Here is a 20,971-nt window from a genome sequence, read left to right on the forward strand (position 1 = left end):
CCTTGTTGCCTTTTGGGGCCCCCGGCTCACCAATGGTGAATGGAGGGTTCCCTCCAGACGTGGCCATTTGGAATGTGCCAGAATCCCCTCAAGGGTGGGAAAATAAAGCCCGGAGAGGGGTGCGTTGTGAGAACGGAAAGCTTTTATGGAACTTTGGAAATTCAACCTCGGAGGGAGGGCTGCCTTGGGGGTGGCCTGGGGGTCTCAGGGCAGCAGCATACTCCACTCACACTGTGAGTGGACGAGTGTGCTTCAGTGACAGCTGGTGTTTGCCTCCCTCCGGGGGCTGTGAGCTCCTGAGGGCAGGGAGCCTGGCACAGGGCAGGTGCTCAGTTGGTTGCTTTGCATTATGCTAAACTCTCTCCTGGCAAGACCCTTCCCTATAGGGCCTCCCCCAGGGTCCTCAGAGACCCCACTGTCCAGGGCGACCCTTCCCACAACTCAGAGCCAGTGGCTGCTGTTGAAGCCCTGGGACCTGGACATCACAGGCCTGTGACATGCTGTTCCAGGCCTTCAGGCCCACCACACTGCCTCTGTGAGCTTGGTTCCTCTTCTGCTAGTGAGCAGGGGCACCCGCCTGTTGTGGTGACAGAGGACCAGGACCCTATGGCAGTGCTGGCCTCACGCCCATCCTGGGCCACCTCCTGGAGCTTCCTTGCCCTGTCCTGCTTCTGTCCAGGCCATTGTAGAAATGCTGACAGCAGGACCACGGGCCAATGGGGACCAGCTGGTGGGCTGGTGGTCTCCTTTCCTGGGGGCCTTGATGCGGCCCTGGCTGGCCATGGGGAGGGGGCTGTGGGGGGGGGCTGGGGCCACATCCCGTTCCTCTGGCACAGACACGTTGTGCAGCTGATGCCTGGCCCTACATGTGCCCCGCAGGTCAACTGTGTTGCCAAGCCCCCTTCTGGATCCTTCTCTATGATGCCACCCTTGGGGCCTGGGGGCAGAAGGTGGCCAAGGCGGGGCTGGGGGGTGCCTCAGGCCTCTAGGGCAGGACATACCGTTAGAGGTCAGGATGCCCATCACGTAGAGCAGGCTGCGGTGCGGGAAGACGCCTGTCAGGACCTCGGTCTCCAGGTGCTGGGCCACCACCTGCCACGAGTGCCTACAGATGGCCAGCAGCACGTTGCTGGCCGCGTCCTGGTACACCTCTTCCAGCTCCTGGAGGGCGGGGGGCAAGAAGGAGGAGTGGGCACTTGGACAAAGCTTTGGCTTTTCATGCATGAGGTCTGGTTCGGTTGGCAGGGCCGCTGTGGTCAGCCCACATTTTGGATAGAAAACAGACCAAGGTGGCCCAGCATACGCCAGCTGAGCTTCTGTCCTGGGGCTGAGCTTCCCGGGACCCTCAGCACCCCTGGTCCTGGGATAGTTCCAGAAGCCCGCTGTGCTTCCTGCTTCTGAGCCTGGAGCACCGCTCCTGCCCACCTTGTCCATCCAGATCTAGTCCTTTTTAGAGTGGGCCCTGAGGCCCCCATGTGGGACGTGGGTCCTGCAGGCTCCAGTCAACTGTCCCCTCCGGACAATGTCACCTCCTTTGATGACCCATCCGGGTGAATTCAGAGCCACGGTTTCTGCCTCTCGGGCCTGAGGGCTCAGGGTCAGCCGCTCGGGGAAGAGGCCCAGCTGGCGGTCCTGCCTACCTACCACCGGCTAGTGGGGCAGTGGCCTCGGGCACAGGGGAGCCCGCTCTGTGTCGCCACACCTGGGGCTTTTCTCAACAATATTTTGGTATGTCTTTTGATGCTGCTTTAATCTGGGTTCCTCTTTTCTCCGAGGTTTAGTGGGAACCATCAGGTGCTGTCCGCGGCTGCCGGTGTGAGATGGGAGGTGCTGTCACAGGACCACCGCCGGGTGGGGGCCAGGGGTCTGCCCTGCGTTTGGTGGCGTCTAAAAGCTAGGAGGTCTCGGGTCCCTCCCTGTGTGCCCTGCGATGCTGTTTCAATCATCATGTGAGATCATTCTGTCGTTTATAATTTACTCAAAGTGTGGGTATGAGGGCTTCTCATTAAGAGGGTGGATTGAAACTGCTTTTGCCCTTTCAAAAAAACACCTTGACTAAGCCACATTTAGGAGTTTTTTTAAAGTTTACTTATTTGTTTTGAGAGAGAGAGAGTGCATGAGGTCGAGTGGGGGAGGGGCAGAGACACAGAATCCCAAGCAGGCTCTAGGCCGTCAGCCCAGAGCCCGACACGGGGCTCGAGCCCATGAACTATGAGCTCGTGACTTGAGCCGAAATCTAGAGTCGGAAGCTTAACCAACTGAGACACCCAGGCACCCCCCCCCCCCCCCCCCCGCCCCAAGGAGATGCTCTAAGAAGTTCAACAGCAGCCACGTTCTGGAAGCTGGAGAGCAAATGAATGACAGTAATCGGTGAGCAGTAGGCAGCATCGGGCAAGCCCAGTGTCACCTGGCCAGGTCTGCCCACGGGTGGGGGGGACTCCGCAGGGCATGTGTACCAGACCTCTGCGAACAGGGTGCCGGGGGAGGGTGCAGCGATTCAAGAAGGCGTCAGGCGCCCAGATGCTGTGCCTGCTGCACACCCAGAGGAGTTTGTCTCCAGAGGCTCGGTCTCCAGAGGGGGCAGGCGCGGGTCTGGGACGGGAGGCCAGGGCCCTCCACAGCGCTGCCCCTGGGCCTCACACCTCCGGGCCGGGCATGGTGCTGGAGTCTTCTCTGGGAAATCTGGGCAGCCCAGGACGAAAGCCACAGAGGTTCTGGCACGGGTGGTGGGCAGCCGTGGGCTCCCTGGTGACTCTACAGTGGACCCCAAATCCTGGCACCCGCCGGTGCATTCAGAGCTCCCTATCACCGCTAACCACGGGCAGACAGCCACGCTGGAGATGATTACCATCCCCACACACCCGACGAAACCCGGAAAACTGCTACCGGGAGGAAACACAGGCCAAACGGAGAGATGAAAACTTCCAGCAAAGCTGTCTCTTTAATATCCCGAGAGATCAAAGCAGGTATTGTATCCACAATAAAACAGCATGATATGAAAGTGAACATTCTGGGCCCAAAATCAAGATCGTGGGACAGTCGAAGGCACGGGGCAGAGCTGGGGACTCCACAGAAGGTCTGGAAGACAGCGCGTCCTCAGAGAGCCGAACGGAGGACAGAGAGCTGGTGGAGGAGACACCAGATGAAAGTATTAGGGAGGACTGAGCACCCCGCACCTGTGCGTCCCTGAAGCCTTGGGGCAGAGCAACGCGGGGGACGGACAATACTGTCAGTGAAATAAGTGAGAACTTTTCCAGAAGCAAAGGTCCCAAACAGCCAGCCAGACCGTGGGGGGCGGGGCCAGAGCGCACAGTGGCCACGGAGAGACCCAGAGCCAGGCGCACCTCGGGGAACCGCGGGGCGGGCAGACGCACGGAGGACTCTGCAGAAGGCTGTGTGCGGGTAAAGGTCTCATGTCCACAATGACTTTGGAGTCTCTACGGTTGCACCAGAGGCAGTGGGGGGACCACAGGGCACCACTGCCAGCATGACAATGACCTTGTCGAGCAGGAAGGAACTGAGCGTCAGAGCAAACCAGCAGTTTATTTGGGGCCTTTAGGAATTCCAATCCGGGAGACACAGATTCAGGAGGAAACCGAGATGTGCCTGGAGCTGGAAGAAAGAGCTTACCAGGCCAAACCCCGCAGGGGTTTTGGAAGAAGTATGATTGGTGTAGGAAAAATAACGTTGGTCTACACAGGACAGGTCGCTGTGCCGGTCGCCAGGTCGGAGCTCAGCAGCATCAGCCTCATTCTGGGAAAAACGCAACACGGTGTGGCCGTTTGTGGTCAACGTGGCCTGAAGTCCAAGCCGATCCAGGTGAGCATATGTGTCAGACCAACCTCCCTGGTGGCCACTGGTTCCACCCTGGCCTTCCTGACTTCATTTCAGATGTTTCTGTCCACGGTCTCCAATGCAGAGTCCGGGGCGAAACAGAAGGGAGAGATGTCCAGAAACGCGTGGTCTCAACACTGCACTTCCCAAACGCACGCTTTCTCAAGAAGCTGCCGGTGGATGTGTGTCCCAAAGCAAGAGATCAAGCCAGGAAGGAGGAAGGCTTGGGGGACCGGAGACACCGTCCCCGGTGGGGATGGGTTGCGGGGGTCCCAGACTGGGCTTTGGACGCCCAGACGCGCTCGGCCGGCCGGGACCCGGGGGATGATGTGCTTGTGCTCCTCTGTGAGTCCTGGACCACGTCCTGGCACCTACAGGGGGGCCCGCGCTGGCCCGCGCTGGAGAGCTGGCGGTGGGCCGCGGTGTGTGTAGAAGCAGGAAGTGCCGAAGGGCCCTGCCGCGGAACTGCCTCAGAGGCGCTCTTGTCCACCCCCAGGGAGGCTGGGTCAGGCCACCACCCAGACACCGGTGGGCCCTGTGTGTCCCAAAGCCTGGGTCACCGCTGCCTCCCCCGCTCTATTATTACTGGTTTGTAAACTATACACAGGTAACACACTTCACACGGCGACTCAGGTTAAAAAGAAATCACAGGGACCCCTGGGCTCAGTGGGTTAAGCGTCCGGCTTCGGCTCAGGTCATGATCTCGCGGGCCGTGAGTTTGAGCCCCGTGTGGGGCTCTGTGCTGACAGCTCAGAGCCTGGAGCCTGTTTCAGATTCTGCGTCTCCCTCTCTCTCTGCCCCTCCCCTGTTCACGCGCTGTCTCTCTCTCTCTCTCAAAAATAAATAAACGTTTTGGGGCGCCTGGGTGGCTCAGTCGGTTGAGCGTCTAACTTCAGCTCAGGTCATGATCTCACGGTCCGTGAGTTCGAGCCCCGCGTCGGGCTCTGTGCTGACAGCTCAGAGCCTGGAGCCTGTTTCAGATTCTGTGTCTCCCTCGCTCTCTGCCCCTCCCCCGCTTGCACTCTGTCTCTCTGTCTCTCTGTGTCTCTCTCTCAAAAATAAATAAACATTGAAAAAATTTAATAAAGAATTTAGAGTCCGAATTTAGAATTAAAATTCTTTTGGGAAGAGAATACAGTGGCTTTGAACTTCGTTCCCTGCCTCTGTCTGCTGCCCACACCAGGAAGGAAGACTTCTTTGTTGGGAGCACGGAGACGGCCATTTACCATCTCATATTACTGCCTGAGCCTCGGTCCCTCCTTCCGTAAACGGGGGTCATAAATACCTGGTGGGAGTGTTAAATTATACCTTTTCCCACCCCGTGGAGTGCCGAGGCTTGGAACATGGTGATGGGCCTTGGTGACTAGTCACTAATTTGCTGACTAGTCCACTGTGGGCAACCCTGGGCTGGTCTGTCTGAGAGCCACCGGCCCTCAAGTCTCTGGAGTCGAAGCCAGCCGAGGTGGTGGGCAGGCCTGGGCCAGGTCCCTGGGCAACATCCTGGGGTAGGCGCGGTTCAGAACCAAACCCGGAAGTGTCCGCCAGGCAGGACTCAGGAGGTGGTCGTGGAGGCTGTGTTACGCCTGGAGTACGGGTAGGCCTCCTTGCGGGAGGCCTCCCAGAGGTTGGTGGGGGGGTGGGCAGCCATGGGAATCGTGAAACCGGTGGTGGAGGGGTGGTCCCAGAGCCCACCCCAGGGTGGGAGCTGCCAGGAAGGGGTGCTAAGGGGCAGCTGACATTTGGTTCTTCCACTTATGGGCCCTTAGACTCAGGCCATGAGCTCTCCGAATCTCACTTTTCTCAACTGTAAAATGGGTGCCTGAGTTTGTCCCTCTGAAGGGACTGGTGTTAAGAAAATGAACATGGACAGAAATCACTTGGTCAACCACAGGGCGGGACATCGCCATTATTATTTGGGGGCTGGGGGCAGCAGCTTGCATTCCCAGAAGTGGCCTATCTGCTGGCAAGGGAGGCCCACCGTGGACTTAGTCATGTTCTCCAGGGCCAGCTTCATGAACGTCTTCTCCCAGGCCTCCTCCAGGGAGTCGCTGGCTTCGATGGCTGCCTCCAGGGCCTGGAACAGCCAGAACTTGTGCCGGCAGGACACCTGTGGGGGCAGAGTGGGCAGAGGCTCAGGGACAGGTGGGGTCTGGTCACACAGGGAGTGGCCACCAGGGAAAGCCTGGGTGCGGGGGTGCCGAGGGGGCTGAGGAGGCCAGAGGGAGAGGGTCACAGTGGATGCACTTGGCCATTCATCTGATAAGTATTTAGTGAACTCACACTATAGGCAGGCCTCGAACGAGGTTCTGCAGAGACAGACGAATAAAAGTTTGTCTCTATCTCAAGAACAGTTATGGGATTTTAAAAGCATTCCACCTCTAAAGTCTGTTCATTCATTCATTCACTCATTTGTTAAAACTCAATCAGATCTTCCCCCTAATTACCCATCCATCTATCTGCCAACTACAAACCCACCCATCCATCCATCTATCCATCCACCCATCCAGCCAGCCAACCATCCATCCACCCACCCATCCATCCATCCATCCATCCATCCACCCATCCAGCCATCCACCCATCCATCCATCCACCCATCCATCCAGCCACCCATCCATCCAGCCAACCATCCATCCATCCAACCATCCATCCAACCATCCATCCATCTACCCATCCACCAATCCATCAATCCATCCATCCATCCATCCATCCATCCATCCATCCACCCATCCATCCACCCACCCATCCATCCAGCCAACCATCCATCCATCCACCCATCCATCCACCCATCCATCCATCCATCCACCCACCCATCCATCCACCCACCCATCCATCCATCCAACCATCCATCCATCCATCCATCCATTCATCCATCTCTGCTACTTAATTTCTCTGTGACTTTAGGCAAATCACTTTCCTTTCCTAAGCCTGTTTCCTCATCTATGGGGGTCATAATATCTATATCATGAGACTATTCTGAGGGTGGTCAACACATGGTCCACCTTCTTCCCTCCCTGCTCAAGCCATTAGAGATATGAGGAGACTGACTTGCCCCAAATCAAGCAGCTGTACCAAAGAGCCAAGATTTGAACCTGCCTTGGGGTCCAGCCCTCCCTCTGCTTCCATGCATTCCCTCCAATGGCTCAAGCAGCTCCCACCTCTGGGTTGTTCACAAAGTAGTCATGGATAGTTTCCAGCACCAGGTTGGGGGCCTTGTTAGCCATGTTCTTGATCTTCTTAATGATGTACTTCAGGCCTCGAGGGTCTGAACCATTCAGGTCCTGGAGCATCTTGAAGCAAACGGCTAAAGGAGATGGAAAAAGGTGTGAGGGTGGATAGGCTGTGGGGAGGTTACACTGTGCTAGCTGGAATACATAGGCAGGGAAGTGGTAGGGCTGGGAATGGGAAAGAGTGACTTGAAAATGAAGACTGAAGAACTGAATATATTGGGAATTCCTGGGCCTCTTGACTGTCCAAAGAGTCCTCCTGGAGTTTGAGATAGGATAAGTAGCAGGAAGACAGGCAGGTTTTCACACCCTTATACACCTATACATATTTCCGTCTATTCATTGATTCAACCACTTTTTCATCCATCCACTTATTCATTCATCTATCATCTACCTGTCCATCAATTCATCTGTCCATCCACCCACACATTCATCCATATACCTATTTGTCCATCAATTCATTCACCTGTCTGTCCATCTTTACACTCACTTACCAGTCCATGCATTAGTAAATATATCCATCTATCCATCCATCACCCATCTGATCACAAATTCATCTATCCACTTGTCTATCCACTAATCCATTTATAAGTTTATCCATCCACCCATCACCCATACACCCACCCACCCACCCACCCCTCCACCCCTCCACCCCTCCATCTATTCATCCCTTAACTCCCTCACCTTCCATGTTGTCATTCAATATTCAATGTTGTTCACTCTGTGTGGATTTAGGACTGTGTGTGTGGGCTCAAAGAGGAGTCAGGACCCAGCTCAGTTCTGAAGGAGCCCCCAGCCCATGGGAACCCTACTCAATATCAGTGGACTCTGGTTCTGTAGTTGTATAAAAGGCCCTGGGCACACAGAGAGGGCAAGGATAATACATCCCCAAAAAGATGGAGGGACATTCAGGACTGGCCACTTGGAGGAGGTGGCAATTTAACTTTGCCTAGAACGATGAAGTCATGTTACCCTTTGAATGAAGGGAGAAGCATTCTTGTGAAAGGATCAGGCCTAAGCTGAGGTCCTAAGGTGTGAAATGGTGTGGGAGAAAAATGGAAGGTGAGGTGTGAGGGAGGGAAGTTTTGGGCTTAGGATGGAGCTTGAGGAGGCATGAAGAGGCCAAGGAGGGTGTGTAGAGCTCTCTCCTGAAGGTCTCACTATGTCCACAAGATCCTTGACATCCCCAAGGTCCCCGGGTGGGTGGATTCCCTCTGGCCCTCATCCCTAGCATTTTTGGTGCAGGGACATGATAGGGTCTGCTGGAACCTGACCACCCCATCTCCTGCCCTGGTGGAGTCCCAGGGCTGGTGATCACCCGCACTGTAGGCTTCTTCCATGAACATGTTGTGCTCCTTGGGCCCCACGGCAGCCTGGCTGCTCTGTGACTTGCAGAGCATGATGGTGGTTGGGTATCCCTGTCTGTCTTTGCAGGAAGGGTCCTGAGGTACCTTCAGGTGAGACAACTCCATGGATTTGGAGACATGGGAGGACGTTCTGAAATGGAAAAGAGGTCCAGGATGTATGTAGGCATCCTCACGTGCATTCATGAATGCAAGCCCAGTAGACACTGAGAGCCATGTTGGTCAGGATCAGGCTTGGCAACATCCTTGCACGTGTCTACCTTCTGTTCAATGGATTGGCTAAACCCTGGGAGTAGGGAAAGGGTCTGAAAGCCTCAGGGATGCTGTTAAGTAGGCAGCACTTACTGTGGGTCTGGAGAGGCCTGACTTCCCAGCAAGTGCTGGTGGCACAGATGTGGCTGACAGGACCTGGAGGGCTCAGGGTATGGCATCCCCAACTCTAGGTCTTGCACTGACTTGGGGAGCCAGTCTTCTCAGGGTCACACACAAGTCTGTCCTGGCAACCCAGATATCACCGAGGGGGTCTCTCGTGGGGGTCCAAGGGCTACAGGGCAGGTGGGAACAGGAGACATGAAGATGTGCTGGACTACAACACCGTCTGTGCTCCAGACCTCCCCCCACCTCCTGGTGCTTGAGAACAATTATGTTTGCATGACAGAGATACTGAGAAAAAAACGTGTGGCATGGGCAAGGAAGGACATCGACCCCTTGAAGCTGGTTCCTTCCTACTTCCTTTTTCCCTTCTCTCCTTTTGCAAATGTGGGGACAGGATTCCCTCAGATTGTACTCATTGCCAGAAGGGCCAAAAAAGGAGGTATCCTTCATTTTGGGGGTGGTGCCCGAGCTGTTTGTCTCAGGACTTCCTCTTGGACCCTCATGGCAGGAGTGGGTCTCTGCTCCACCTGCTCTGGGATCCCATTTCTCTTCCACTCTCAGTTCCTGGTTCCCAAATACCGACCACAGGCAAGTCACGTTCTTTCTACCCACTGAGGATGTAACGGTGAGCAAGACAACAGACCGTCAACAAATTCAAAGGGTACATTATATGATATATTAGAAGGTGGTTCATCTCTTAACATGTACCCATTAATTTATTCTACTATGTGAGAAATGTATGTCAGATCATGTAGCTCAAAACCCTCTTGTGGTTCCCCATTGCACTCAGCAAAAAAACTCAAAGTCCTGAAGATGGTAAATACGACACCCGTACTGCCCTTCAAGATAGAGCAACAGAAACCAGATGCCCCCTCCTGCCTTGAACAACTCAAAAAATTGGAAAAACATATACAAACCCACTAATATCAGACATTAGGCAACAAGAAGTGCAAGATAAGTATTCCAGAGAGGTGGAAAATCTGCAGGGTTGGCCCCCATATCGTCACAACTTGCTGTCTGGAAGTTTCTAATTTGCAGGATGAGGGAGCCCAGGAAGCTCCGTGGGCCACTCGAGTGGAGAAAATGGAGGTGGAAGTTTGGGGAGGCCAAAGTGGCTTGTGTTTGCAGGGAAGAGTACTAGGAGACAACTGCACAGTGAGAGAAAGTGAGCACTGGAGGTTTGAAGTCTCCCACCCCCCCCACCCCAAGTCCTCCTCTGAGTGCTGGTTAGTGCATGTGGGAAAAGGGCCACCCAACAGGAGCAGAGGAAACACTCCTCAGAACTCACACAGGCTGAGAATAATTCCTTTTTTTTTTAACAGCCACAGTGGAAAACTTCGTAATTCATAGGGCACTGGGCAGGGTACTCCGAGTGGTATTATCTTGGTGATGAAGGAAAAAACAATCATCCTTAGACAAGAATGCTTTGGTGCTGCCTAACAAAGCTTAAAAGCAAGCCTCAAAGAGACCAAATTGTTTTTAAATGAATTGTGTTCTAGAACAAAACTCAGGAATATTTGAAAAGCACAGAAATATCCAGCACCCAACAAGGTAAAGTTCACAATGCCTGACATTGAATAAAAAACTACCAGGCATGCATGGCAGCAAGAAAGTATGACCCCTAAGTAGGAGAAAAAAATTAACTTACCAAAAGCAACACAGAAATGACACAAATGATAGAATTAGTAGACAAGGACATCAAATGTTATTGTAACAATATTACATATGTTCAACATGGTAGATTAAAACATAAGCATGCTAAGGAGAGATATGGAAAACATAAGCAAGATGAAGAATACAACGTTTGAGGTTAAGAATACACTGGATGAGTTTAATAGCAGATTAGACACAGTAGAAACAAAGAGTAGTGAACTTGAAGACACTGCACCAGCAACTATCTAAAAATGAAATAGAAATAGAAAAAAAGACTGGAAAAAATGGAACAGAGCTTCAGTGAGTTGTAGAACAACCTCAAAAGCCATGGTGTGCGTGTGTAACGTGAGTCCTCGTAGGAGAAGAAAGGGAGATGGAAAACAATATTTGAAGAAATAATATCCGAAGTTTCCAAATTAATAAAAACTAAAAATCTCACAGATCCAGAAAACACAATGAACCTCAACTGAAACAAACATAAAGAAAACCATACCAAATGGCATTGAAATATAATTGCCTAAAACCAATGCTAAGAGAAAATCTTAAGAAAGAAAGCCAGATATAAAGCATGCATTATATGCAAAGGTATAAAGATACGAGCAAGAGTGTGGTTCTAGTCAGAAACAACACAAGCCAGGAGACATGGAACAACATTTCAAAACACTAAGAGAAACAAACCTGGCAAGCTAGTCAGAGAAAAACATTTTAACAACGGATGGTAAAACCAAGCCTTTATCATATGCACTAAAACTGAAAGAATTTATAACTAGCAGACCTGTGCCATAAGAAATGTTTGAGGATGTCTTTCAGACAGAAGGAAAATAATACCAGATGGATATATGGACCAAAAAAAAAAAAGTGGAAAGGGTAAATATGTAAGTGAGTATAAAATATTCTTTCTTATTGTTCAAGTTCAAAGTAAAAATAATAACGCCTTGTGGGGCCTATAACAAATGTAGAAGTAAAATATATGTCAACAATACCATAAAGGCCAGGAGAGGGAAATGGAAATAAAATGTTGTAAGATTCTTATACGCTGAGTGGCACATTATCACTTAAAGGTAGACTGAGATATTGTAAAATTGTAAACTATAAGCACGAAAGCAATCACTAAAAAATCAAAGAGAGAGTAAACCAAAATATATGTAGTAATAAGCCAACAAAAGACATAGAATGGAATCATAAAAAATACTCAGTTAATGCAAATGAAGGCAGAAGAGGAAAAATAGAGCAAAGAAGAGAAGAAACAAAGCAAAAACAAATTGCAAGACAGTAGATTAAAATGAAATCATATCAATAATCACATTAAATGCAAATGGTTTAAATATCTAAATCAAATAGCGGAGACTGTCAAGTTGAATAAAAAATCAAGACCCAAGTATATTCTGCCTATAAGAAATACACTTGAGGGGCGCCTGGGTGGCTCAGTCAGTTGAGTGTCCGACTTCAGCTCAGGTCACGATCTCACGGTTCGTGAGTTCGAGCCCTGCGTCAGGCTCTGGGCTGATGGCTCAGAGCCTGGAGCCTGCTTCTGATTCTGTGTCTCCCTCTCTCTCTGCCCCTCCTCCATTCATGCTCTGTCTCTCTCTGTCTCAAAAATAAATAAACATTAAAAAACAAATTAAAAAAAAAGAAATACACTTGAAATATAATAGACACAAATCAATGAAAAATAAAGGATGGAAAAAGAGAAACCACACTAATAATAATCTGAATAAAACTGGAGTGGCTATATTAGTATCAGACACAGTATATTTTAAAGTATATAATAATATAGCCATGGATAAAGAGAATCACCTCAGGGGCACCTGCCTGGCTCTGTCGGTTAAGCATCCAACTCTTGATTTTAGCTCAGGTCATGATTCTAAGGTCATGGGATCCAGCCCTACATCAGGCTGGATGCTGAGCTTGGAACTTGCTTGACATTCTCTCTCTCCCTCTGCCCCTACCCTGCTCATGCACATGCGCTCTCGCTCTCACTCTCTCTCTCTCTCCCTCTCTCAAATAAAAAAAAAAGAAAATAAAAGCATCAATTCATAATGACAAAGGGGTTGTTCATCAAGATGACTTGGCAATTTTAATTGTTCATGCACCTAATAACAGAACTTCAAAATACATAAAGCAAAAAGAGATAGAACTGAAAGGAGAAATAGTTGAAGGATCGTAGAATCATAGTTGAAGATTTCACCACCCCTCTGTCAATAATTGATAGAGCAAGAAGACAGAAAATCATTAAAGATATAAAAGAGTTGGACAATACTCTTAGCTAATGTGATCTAATTGGCATTTACAAAACTCTCCATCTGAAAGCAGAAGACCAAGTATTCTTTTCGAGTGCATGTGGAACACCTACCAAGATAGATCATATTCTGGGCCATAAAATAGTCTCAATAAGTTTAGAAGGATTCAGATCAAACAAAGCATACTCTTTGGCCACAATAAAATTAAATTAGAAATCAATAGCAGAAAGATGTATGGGAAATTCCTAAGTATTTTGAAACTAAGTAACAATTGTAAATACTGCTTAGGTCAAGAAGAAACTGAAACAAAGTAAAAACTACTTTGAACTGAATGAAAGTGAAAACACAACATATAAAAATGCATGGGGTGCAGCTAAAGCAGTACTTTGAGGGAAACTTACATCATGAAAATTTATAGTATTAGAGAAGAATAGGGGTCTGAAATCAGTGACCTAAGTTTCCACCTAAAAAACTAGGGAAAAAAAGGGAAGATTAAACCCAAAGAAAGAAAATAATAAAAGAGCAAAAATCAATGAAGTAGAAAACAGAAAAGCAATAGAGAAAATCAGTAAAACCAAAAGCTGGCTCTTTGAAAAGAGGAGTGAATACATTTGATAAACCTCCAGCAGGCTTTATTAGGGCAAAAAGAAAGAAGACACAAATTATTAATATCAAGATTAAGAACAGATACACCATTAAAGATCCTACAGACATTAAAAGGACAACGAGGGAGTATTATGAACAACTTCATGCCAATAAATTTGACAACCCAGCTGAAATGGATGAATTCCTTCGTCATAAAAGGACTAAATGCCAAAGCTCAATCAAGAAGAACTAAATAACCAAAATAGCCCATGTATTATAAACATTGAATTTGTAGTTGAACGTTTTCCCACAAGGAAAACTTTAGGCCCCGATGGCTTTACTCTTAAACTCTACCAAGCATTTAGGGAAGAAATGGTACCAATACTATAAAACTCTTTCAGAAAATTAAAGATGAGAGAATACTTCTTAACTCATTCAGTGAGGTGAGCCTTAATATCCCGATACCTGAACCGAATAAAGGCCCTGCAAACTTTCTTCAAGTAAAAATCCAAAATATATGGACACACTCATTCATCTACCATGACCAAGTGGGCCTTATCCTGCGCATGCAAAGCTTGTTGAACATTTGAAAATCAATGTAACTCCCAATATTGGTAGATGAAAGGAGAAAACCATATTGTCATCTCGACAGACGCAGAGAAAGCGTTTGAGAAAATTCAACATCCATCCCCAATAAAAATAGGAATTAAAGGAACTTCCTCAACCCAAAAAAGAATACCTACACGAATCCTATAGTTAATGTCATACTTAATGGTGAAAGACTGAATGTTTTCCCCACATAATTGGGAATGAGGAAAGGGTGTCTGTTCTTACCACTTCTATTTGACAGGGTACTGAGGGCTTAGTCCATACAAACAGGTAAGAAAAGAAACGAAGAGTGTACAGACTGCAGAGGAAGAAACAAATGATCTCTACTTATAGAGGATGTGATCACCTAATTAGAAAATTCCAAAGACTCTATAAAAAAAACCACCAAAACTGACCCGGGACTTTAGGAAATTTGCAAAAATAAAGTCAGTGTACAAAAATCAGTCATATTTCTCTACACTAGCAATAAGCAGTTGGGAATTGTAATTAAAAAGGTGCTGTATAGGTAGCTCAGTTGGTCAAGTGTCTGACTCCTGATCTTGGCTCAAGTCAGGGTCTCACAGTTCATGGGATCGAGGCCCTCATAGGGCTCTTCCCTGGCAGGGTGGAGCCTACTTGGAATTCTCTCTCTCACTCTCTCTTTCTGTCCCTCCCCCACTCATTCTCATTATCTCTCTCTCTCTAAGTAAATAAATAAAGTTAAAAAAAGTTACCATATATAGTAGCATTAAAGACATGAGATATTTAGGTAACAAATAATTGCAAGGTTTGTGGGCTGTAAAATATAAAATAGCAATAAAAGAAATCAAGAAGACTTTAATAAGTGGAGAGATACACCATATTCATGGATCAGAAGACTCAATGGGGGGGGGGGGCGGGTGAGCCTGGGTGGCTCAGTCAGTCCAGCGACTGACTTTGGCTCAGGTCATGATCTCGCGGTTCATGGGTTTGAGTCCCGCGTCGGGCTCTGTGCTGACAGCTCAGAGCCTGGAGCCCGCTCCGGATTCTGTGTCTCCCCCTCTCTCTGCCCCTCCCCTGCTCATGCTCTCTCTCTGTCTCAAAAATAAATAAAAACATTAAAAAAAAAACCCAAAAAGCAGACTCAATACTGTGAAGATGCAATTTTGTCTAAATTTATCTAAATAGTCAATGCAAAACAGAGGCCAGAAAAAGCCTCACACGTACAAAGCCAACTGATTTTTGGTAAAGGCGCAAAAGTAATTCAATTAAGAAGTGTATTCGACACATGGCGTGCAATGATTGGATATACACATGCAAAAAATGGGCCCCACCCTATACTTCACACTGTGTACGAAAATGAACTCTAGATCGTGGACCTAACATTAAAACCCGGAGTTCCAAACTTCTAGCAGAAAATACAGGAGAAAAGCTTTGTGATCTTGGGCTAGACAAAGATTTCTTAGGTGTGCCTCCAAAAGCACCATCCATAGAAGAAAAAAAAAAAATGAACGTTAAATTGGATGTCGTCCAAAGTAAGAACTTCGTTTTGAAAGACATCTAGAAAAAACCAAAAAGGGAAGCCGTGGATTTGGGGGGAAGATTTGCAAATCACGTATCCGATAAAGATCCATATCCGGACTACATACACGTAACTCACGAAACAAAAACTCAGACCCCAGCGCAAGCCATCTGATGAGATACAGACAAAAGATCTGAATAGACACCCCACCCAAGGAGATCCACATGACAGGTGCTCGACGTCATTCCTCATGAGGGAAACAAGTCAAAGGGGAATATTGCTACACGTCTACTCGAATGGCTAAGACTGGGGGAAAAAGGCCTGAAAATTCCAAGTGCTGGTGAGGTTGGGGGGTAACTGGCCCTTTCGTGCAGTGCTGGTGAGGACGAAAACTGCACGGCCGCGTGGAGAGGGGAGCTTGGTGTTTTCTTAGGAGGTTCCCCGCGCACTCTGCTGCCTCACTCCCAGGCATTCACTCCGATAAAATAACAACTCCCTTTCACACAAAAGCTGTACACGAATGTTTCTCACGGCGCTACCTGTCACAGCCCCAGCCAGAAGAAATGCACGTCCTCTGCCTGGTGAGAGCCTAAAGAAACTGTATTACATCCGCGGAAAAACTCACCAGCCACAGAAAGGAATGAACTGCTGAGAAACAGCACGGGTGGGTCTTGACTGCATCCTGCCATGTGACAGGGACCAGCCCCTGAGAGCTGCGCACTGTATTGTCCCCTTCTTATGACTTCCTGAAGAAGGTCCAACTAAACAGAAAACAGCTTAGTGGTTTCCGGGGATGGGAAGCTGGAGGAGGCTTGGCTGCCTAAGGGTCATGGTGGATTCTGGGGAGGCAAAGCTGTTTCCTCTCTTGCGTGTGGTGGTGGTTTCACGTCTGTGTGACTTTGTCAAAACTTGCAAAGCGACCCACTGAGGACGGTGAATCTTACTGTGCATGAATTATAGCGCAATAAAAAAGAAAGCAAGATCTCTAAGAACAAAAATGATTTCGCCCCCTCTCCCATCTCATTTCTTTCTGCTTTACTCCACCCCGGTCACAGTGAGCTCCCGCTGCTCCTTAAACCACCAGGCACGTTTCTACCCCAGGACCTTTACACTGGCCGTCCCTTCAGTCTGGGGAACATCCTTCCTCCAGGTAGCTGCTTGGGTCAGTTTCTCACCTCCCTTGAGTCCCAGCTCAGTTGTTACCCCCTTGAAGAACTTATTTAAAATTGCAATGTACCCTTCACCCTGCCCTCTCTACCCCCTACCCTCTCAACTTTCTTCCAGTCACTTTTAACCTTGTAACATTATATAATTTACTGTATTACACGGGTGGTATATTGACTGTTTCCCCCACGGGAATGTAGCCACCAGGGCAGGGATCTTTACGTCTTGTCTCCAAGTCTATCCCCTAATGCGTGGAGCAGGGCCTGGTACCTCACCAGGTTGTCAGTAACATTTGTGGTCAGGCCCACCCTGATTTCTGGAGAAGCCCTGTGACAGCCCCCAGCTCCCCAGGACCCTGGGCCCATTGCCCGGAGCATGTGTCCTTCCTGCCTCCTTCCTCCTCCTCCTCTCTCCCGTCCCCTTCAGGGCAAGGCACAGATGCCCCCCTTCAGCCTTCTTGGCTTGCGGAGAACATCCCGGGGTGGGGGTGCCTCCCTTACTGCCGACTAACCCCTGGCCCTTCCCCTTCCCCAGTGTCCCTGGGGACGCACTGGCCATTCTTGGGTCCCCAGCATGTCCCAGGGAAGGCTGTCCTTGAAGGTCCACTGAACGAATGAATGAGAGGCTGAGTCCGAGGGCGGGCTGCCGGGAGGGCCTTCCCCACACAGTGGCTTCCTCCTCCTCCCGTCCTCCTGGGGCTGCTCCCGGCAGCCCGGCCTCCTCCAGCCGCCTTCCCAGAGGGCATTCATGGTCACTCCAGCCCATAGCCATGCCCGCTCCCCGCCATCTGCCTCTGGGAGCCAGGTGGCCACTCAGGGGACACTCCTGGGGCTGCCAGAGGTGTTGCATTTCTGCACGTCGGAGTGTGGGGGACACGGGACGCAGCCAGCCCATCCTCAGGATGAAAGCATTTTCCGAGGTGCCGGGGACAGAGATGGGGTGAGGCCCTCGGCCTGCAGTGGCTGGCCACCTTCACGGTTCCCAAGCCCTCCCCGGGGGCGGCCTTGTTCCTTCAGGGAGGATCTATTACGTGCTGACTGCATACCAGGAGATGATGCAGGGCCTGGGGGTTCGTCTGAACAGGACACACGGAAACCCCTTCCCTTGGAGAGCTTGTGTCCTGGGGGAGAGGCGACGGGCGGACAGGAAGCCGGGTGCCGTGCCGGCTGGGGACAGGGAGACCGCTGGGGTGCCGGTGTCTGACAGGTGCCTGGTGCGAGGGTGTGGGGTAGCCGAAGGACGGAGCGGCGGATAAGTGAGACACTCTGGGGGGACGACCACCCGCCCCGCTGCACGTGACGTCCTGCTGGGGAGGGGTGGGCGCCCCCTGGTCACCTCACCTCCGCCCCTCCGCCCCCCCACCCCCATCACATCCGTGCCGGCCGCATACGCCAACCCCACGAGGTGCCGAGACACAGAGAGGTTCAGTGACCTGTCCCCGCACACGCAGCCTCTGCAGAACGACACTGGTTCAGACCCAGCCCGAGCCTGAAGCCTGCAGCCTGGGGACCGTGGCCAGCAGAGCTCAGCGCACACTTGAACCTTCCTGGACGACCCCTTCTTCCTACCACCGGCCAGAAAAAACAGCCGCTTCCCTGCCACTCCCAGAAAGTGCGGCCTTTCAGACCGAGGCCGGCTGGTGCCACCTCTGGGGGCGTCTCATGAAGGGCTGGAGTCCCCAGCGCCCCTCCGCACCCGGACGGCTCGTGTCACCCACAAGCACTTGGCCCGTATCTTGCCCTGAAACGGCATCCTCGCCCTGTGACGGCCAAAGTGGAATATATTTTTAAATACAGAACGCGACAGAAGCGTAGTCAGGCAAACAGCTGCAGAGGGGAGCGTTTTCTCGCCTTAGAAGAGATCCAAGATGCGGCAGAGGAGAAGACAGGCCTGACAACACACACGTGGAAACGACTGCACGCACACAAAAGTAAGTGAGTTCCAAACAAGCACAAAGCTGCTCCTCCTGGAACAGCTCCCCACCACGGGCATCGCACGCAGGACTCCTGCTCGGGAACCCGCCCAGGGATGGTCTGGGCGCCCAGGGCGCCCAAGGAGGGCACCCCGGGGTCTGGGGAGGCAGGGGAGGGAGCCCGCCGGGCCCCGGGCACGGGCGGTGGAGCTGCCCCGGAGCACCCGCCTGGAGGCCGGGAGGAGCCTTCCCTAGGACGCGCCTTGTCTTTGCCGGGAGGCTGGCCGTTGTACCACCGTCCACTGTGTGGGTAAGAAGCCGAGGCTCAGGGAAGCAGGCGGACAGTCCGTCGGTCCCTGCGTTCACTCATGCAGCAGGCACGTGTGGACGGGGACAGTGACACGCTTCCAGCCACACCTCTGGTCCCCACAAGCTGTCAACCACCACCCCGCAGGGCGATGGCAAAGCCAGCACTTGGATCCGATATCCCCCCTCCCATCCTCCTCTCCACCAAGTCAGGAGCTGCCAGGGGGGCTCAGTCCCAATCCTACCCTCTCCCCGGCTGCTCCTGGCTGTAGGGACCCCTCTTTTCTTGGCTCAAGGCCTGGGGCTCAGCGCCAGATGCCCCCCAGGGTGCCCCTTGCTGCCCCGCAGGGAAGCACTGTCCCGAAAGATGGAGGGGCCGGGGCACCTGCGGGAAAGCAGGACATAGAGTGTCCCTTCTGGGGACACGTCCCCTCCTACATGTCCCAGCGTGGTGCTGCGCTGACCTGGGGTTCTGGGACACGGCTGATGACGTCCTATCGGCCGAGGCGTGGCTGTGTGACCTTTCCGAATTCTGCTCGTCCATGTTGGGGTGCAGTTCGGAGAACCCACAGGCCCCAGCTTCCAGCTCTGTCCTCATGCCCAGCGGGGCAGCCTTATCTCTGGGTACCCCCTCCCCACCCCAGCCAGCCCTGACCTCACCCCTGAGGTCACAATGGCGCCAGCGCTCAAGGCACCTTCCCAGGGCCAGCGCTTGGGCACGGCACGTGCATGTGTGTGCGTCTGTGCTCCTGGTGTGGCCTTGGGCTCAGCCCTTCTGTCTCTGGTCCTGAACTGTCCCCTGTGAGATCCACGGAGCCCGCCCCGGCTGACACCTCGGCTTGTGAGGAACCCTGAGACCGAAGACCCAGCTAATCCTGGATTCCTGACCCGAGACACTGGTGAGATAGTGAATGTGTGTTGTAAGCCCCTAAGTTTTGGGGTCATTAGTTACACAGCAATAGATAAGTCACCCATGCTCTGCACTGGGGAAACGTGGCAGAATTAGGGTTCTTCGTGACCGCCCATCGCACTGGGCCACAGTCCAGTCGCAAGGCTGCAGGGCAAGCGTGGTCCAGAAGGCTGGCCGGGGACACCCAGCATGGCCCCTTGTCACCATATCCGGCTGTTGGAGGCCCTGCGGGTGGGGCTGGTGAGTGGAGGGCTAAGAGCCAGGACGCTGCAGGGATAAGGGGCTCTTGTGGGCCAGGACCTGCTGCTGGGCCAGCGAACTGCACCCCCATAACCGTCTCCCTCAAGGGGTCCTTGAAGCCACACTGTGCACTCAGCCCCTGCGTTCTGGGAACAGTCTGTGCCCGGGACCAGGGCCCTGCTGGGGAGTCTCAGAGACGACAGCCAGCCAGGGCTCACCCCTGAGGCCACGGGGGCCTCAGCACTGGCCCCTGGGGTTCAAACTCCAGCTCTGGTACTGCCGGCTGGATGACTTCTCTGAGGCCGTGACTGCTTTCAAACAGGGCGACAATGCCCACCCTCCCCCAGCTGGTTCTGACGTTCAGACTGCTTTTCCGTGAGAGGTGCTTGGTGCGGGACAGGTGCCCCCGCGGCACGGAGGCTGGGCTTTGGGGGAGGCATCCCCAGGTCTAACTGGGGTCCTGTGGGCCGGGTGTTTGGGTCCCCACCAGGTGGAGGGAGGAAACTGGCCGGCAGGGGCCAGGTGAGGAGGGAGCGTGCTACGTTTATCGGGGCCTCACCGGGTCCCTGGCACCCTTCTGACTATGTCACCTGGAGCCTTAAACCTTCCCGCAGGCCCAGGAGCTGGGAGCTGGGGTTCCCTCCGAGGCCCAGACAGGAAACTGCGCCTCGAGTCGCTCTGAAATGGAAAAGGTCGGCACGTATCCGGGTTTACCTGGAGCCCTGAGCTCGAGTTCCTCCCCCCCAGCACCCTGAAGCGGACCGCTGAGAACCAGGCCCGTAAACTCCTTCGTGACCGAGGGGCCCTGCTGAGCCCGATTCTGCGAAGCTGCCAGACTGGGTGTCTGTAAGAGCCCCGTCTGGGAGAATTGTCCTCCACGGGCCCCGGGGCTGTGTCCCGGGCACCTTTGTGGCTGGTGGCCTTGGCCGGGGATGTGCCCCAACCACCCCCAAAACGGCTTGCATGACTGTTCCTAAATACGCAGCCATTTCGAGAGTTGGTTGTTGAATACAGCCACAGCAGCTCACAATTAAATGCATTTTATTAACAACAGGTGATAAATACCCCAAACTCA

The 20,971-nt window shown here is 51.9% G+C and overlaps 1 protein-coding gene and 1 long non-coding RNA gene across 6 annotated transcripts in view; one reads left to right on the top strand and one right to left on the bottom strand.

Moving 5' to 3' along the window:
• Window positions 1–19,375, bottom strand: part of LOC131494713 (maestro heat-like repeat family member 5) — a 62,118-nt gene extending 42,743 nt beyond the window's left edge. For 4 of the 5 annotated variants that reach the window (XM_058699236.1, XM_058699238.1, XM_058699239.1 and 1 more), the window contains exons 1-5: window positions 19,211–19,375; window positions 8,377–8,555; window positions 6,990–7,135; window positions 5,813–5,941; window positions 1,002–1,161 (exon numbers count right to left, since the gene is read on the bottom strand). In XM_058699236.1, the coding sequence (XP_058555219.1) occupies window positions 1,002–1,161; window positions 5,813–5,941; window positions 6,990–7,135; window positions 8,377–8,555; window positions 19,211–19,344 (748 nt within the window). In that variant the 5' untranslated portion in view covers window positions 19,345–19,375. Of the gene's footprint in view, window positions 1–1,001; window positions 1,162–5,812; window positions 5,942–6,989; window positions 7,136–8,376; window positions 8,556–15,989; window positions 16,126–19,210 lie in introns of all 5 variants that reach the window. The other variant, XM_058699237.1, reaches the window with a different exon arrangement.
• Window positions 19,376–19,436: 61 nt separating this feature from the next.
• LOC131495150 (uncharacterized) lies at window positions 19,437–20,971 on the top strand. Its single transcript, XR_009253797.1, has 2 exons — window positions 19,437–19,645; window positions 20,511–20,971. It is a non-coding gene; the product is annotated as an uncharacterized LOC131495150 (long non-coding RNA).

The sequence above is a fragment of the Neofelis nebulosa genome, chromosome 14 (genome assembly GCF_028018385.1).
Source record: "Neofelis nebulosa isolate mNeoNeb1 chromosome 14, mNeoNeb1.pri, whole genome shotgun sequence".
Lineage (NCBI taxonomy): Eukaryota > Metazoa > Chordata > Mammalia > Carnivora > Felidae > Neofelis > Neofelis nebulosa.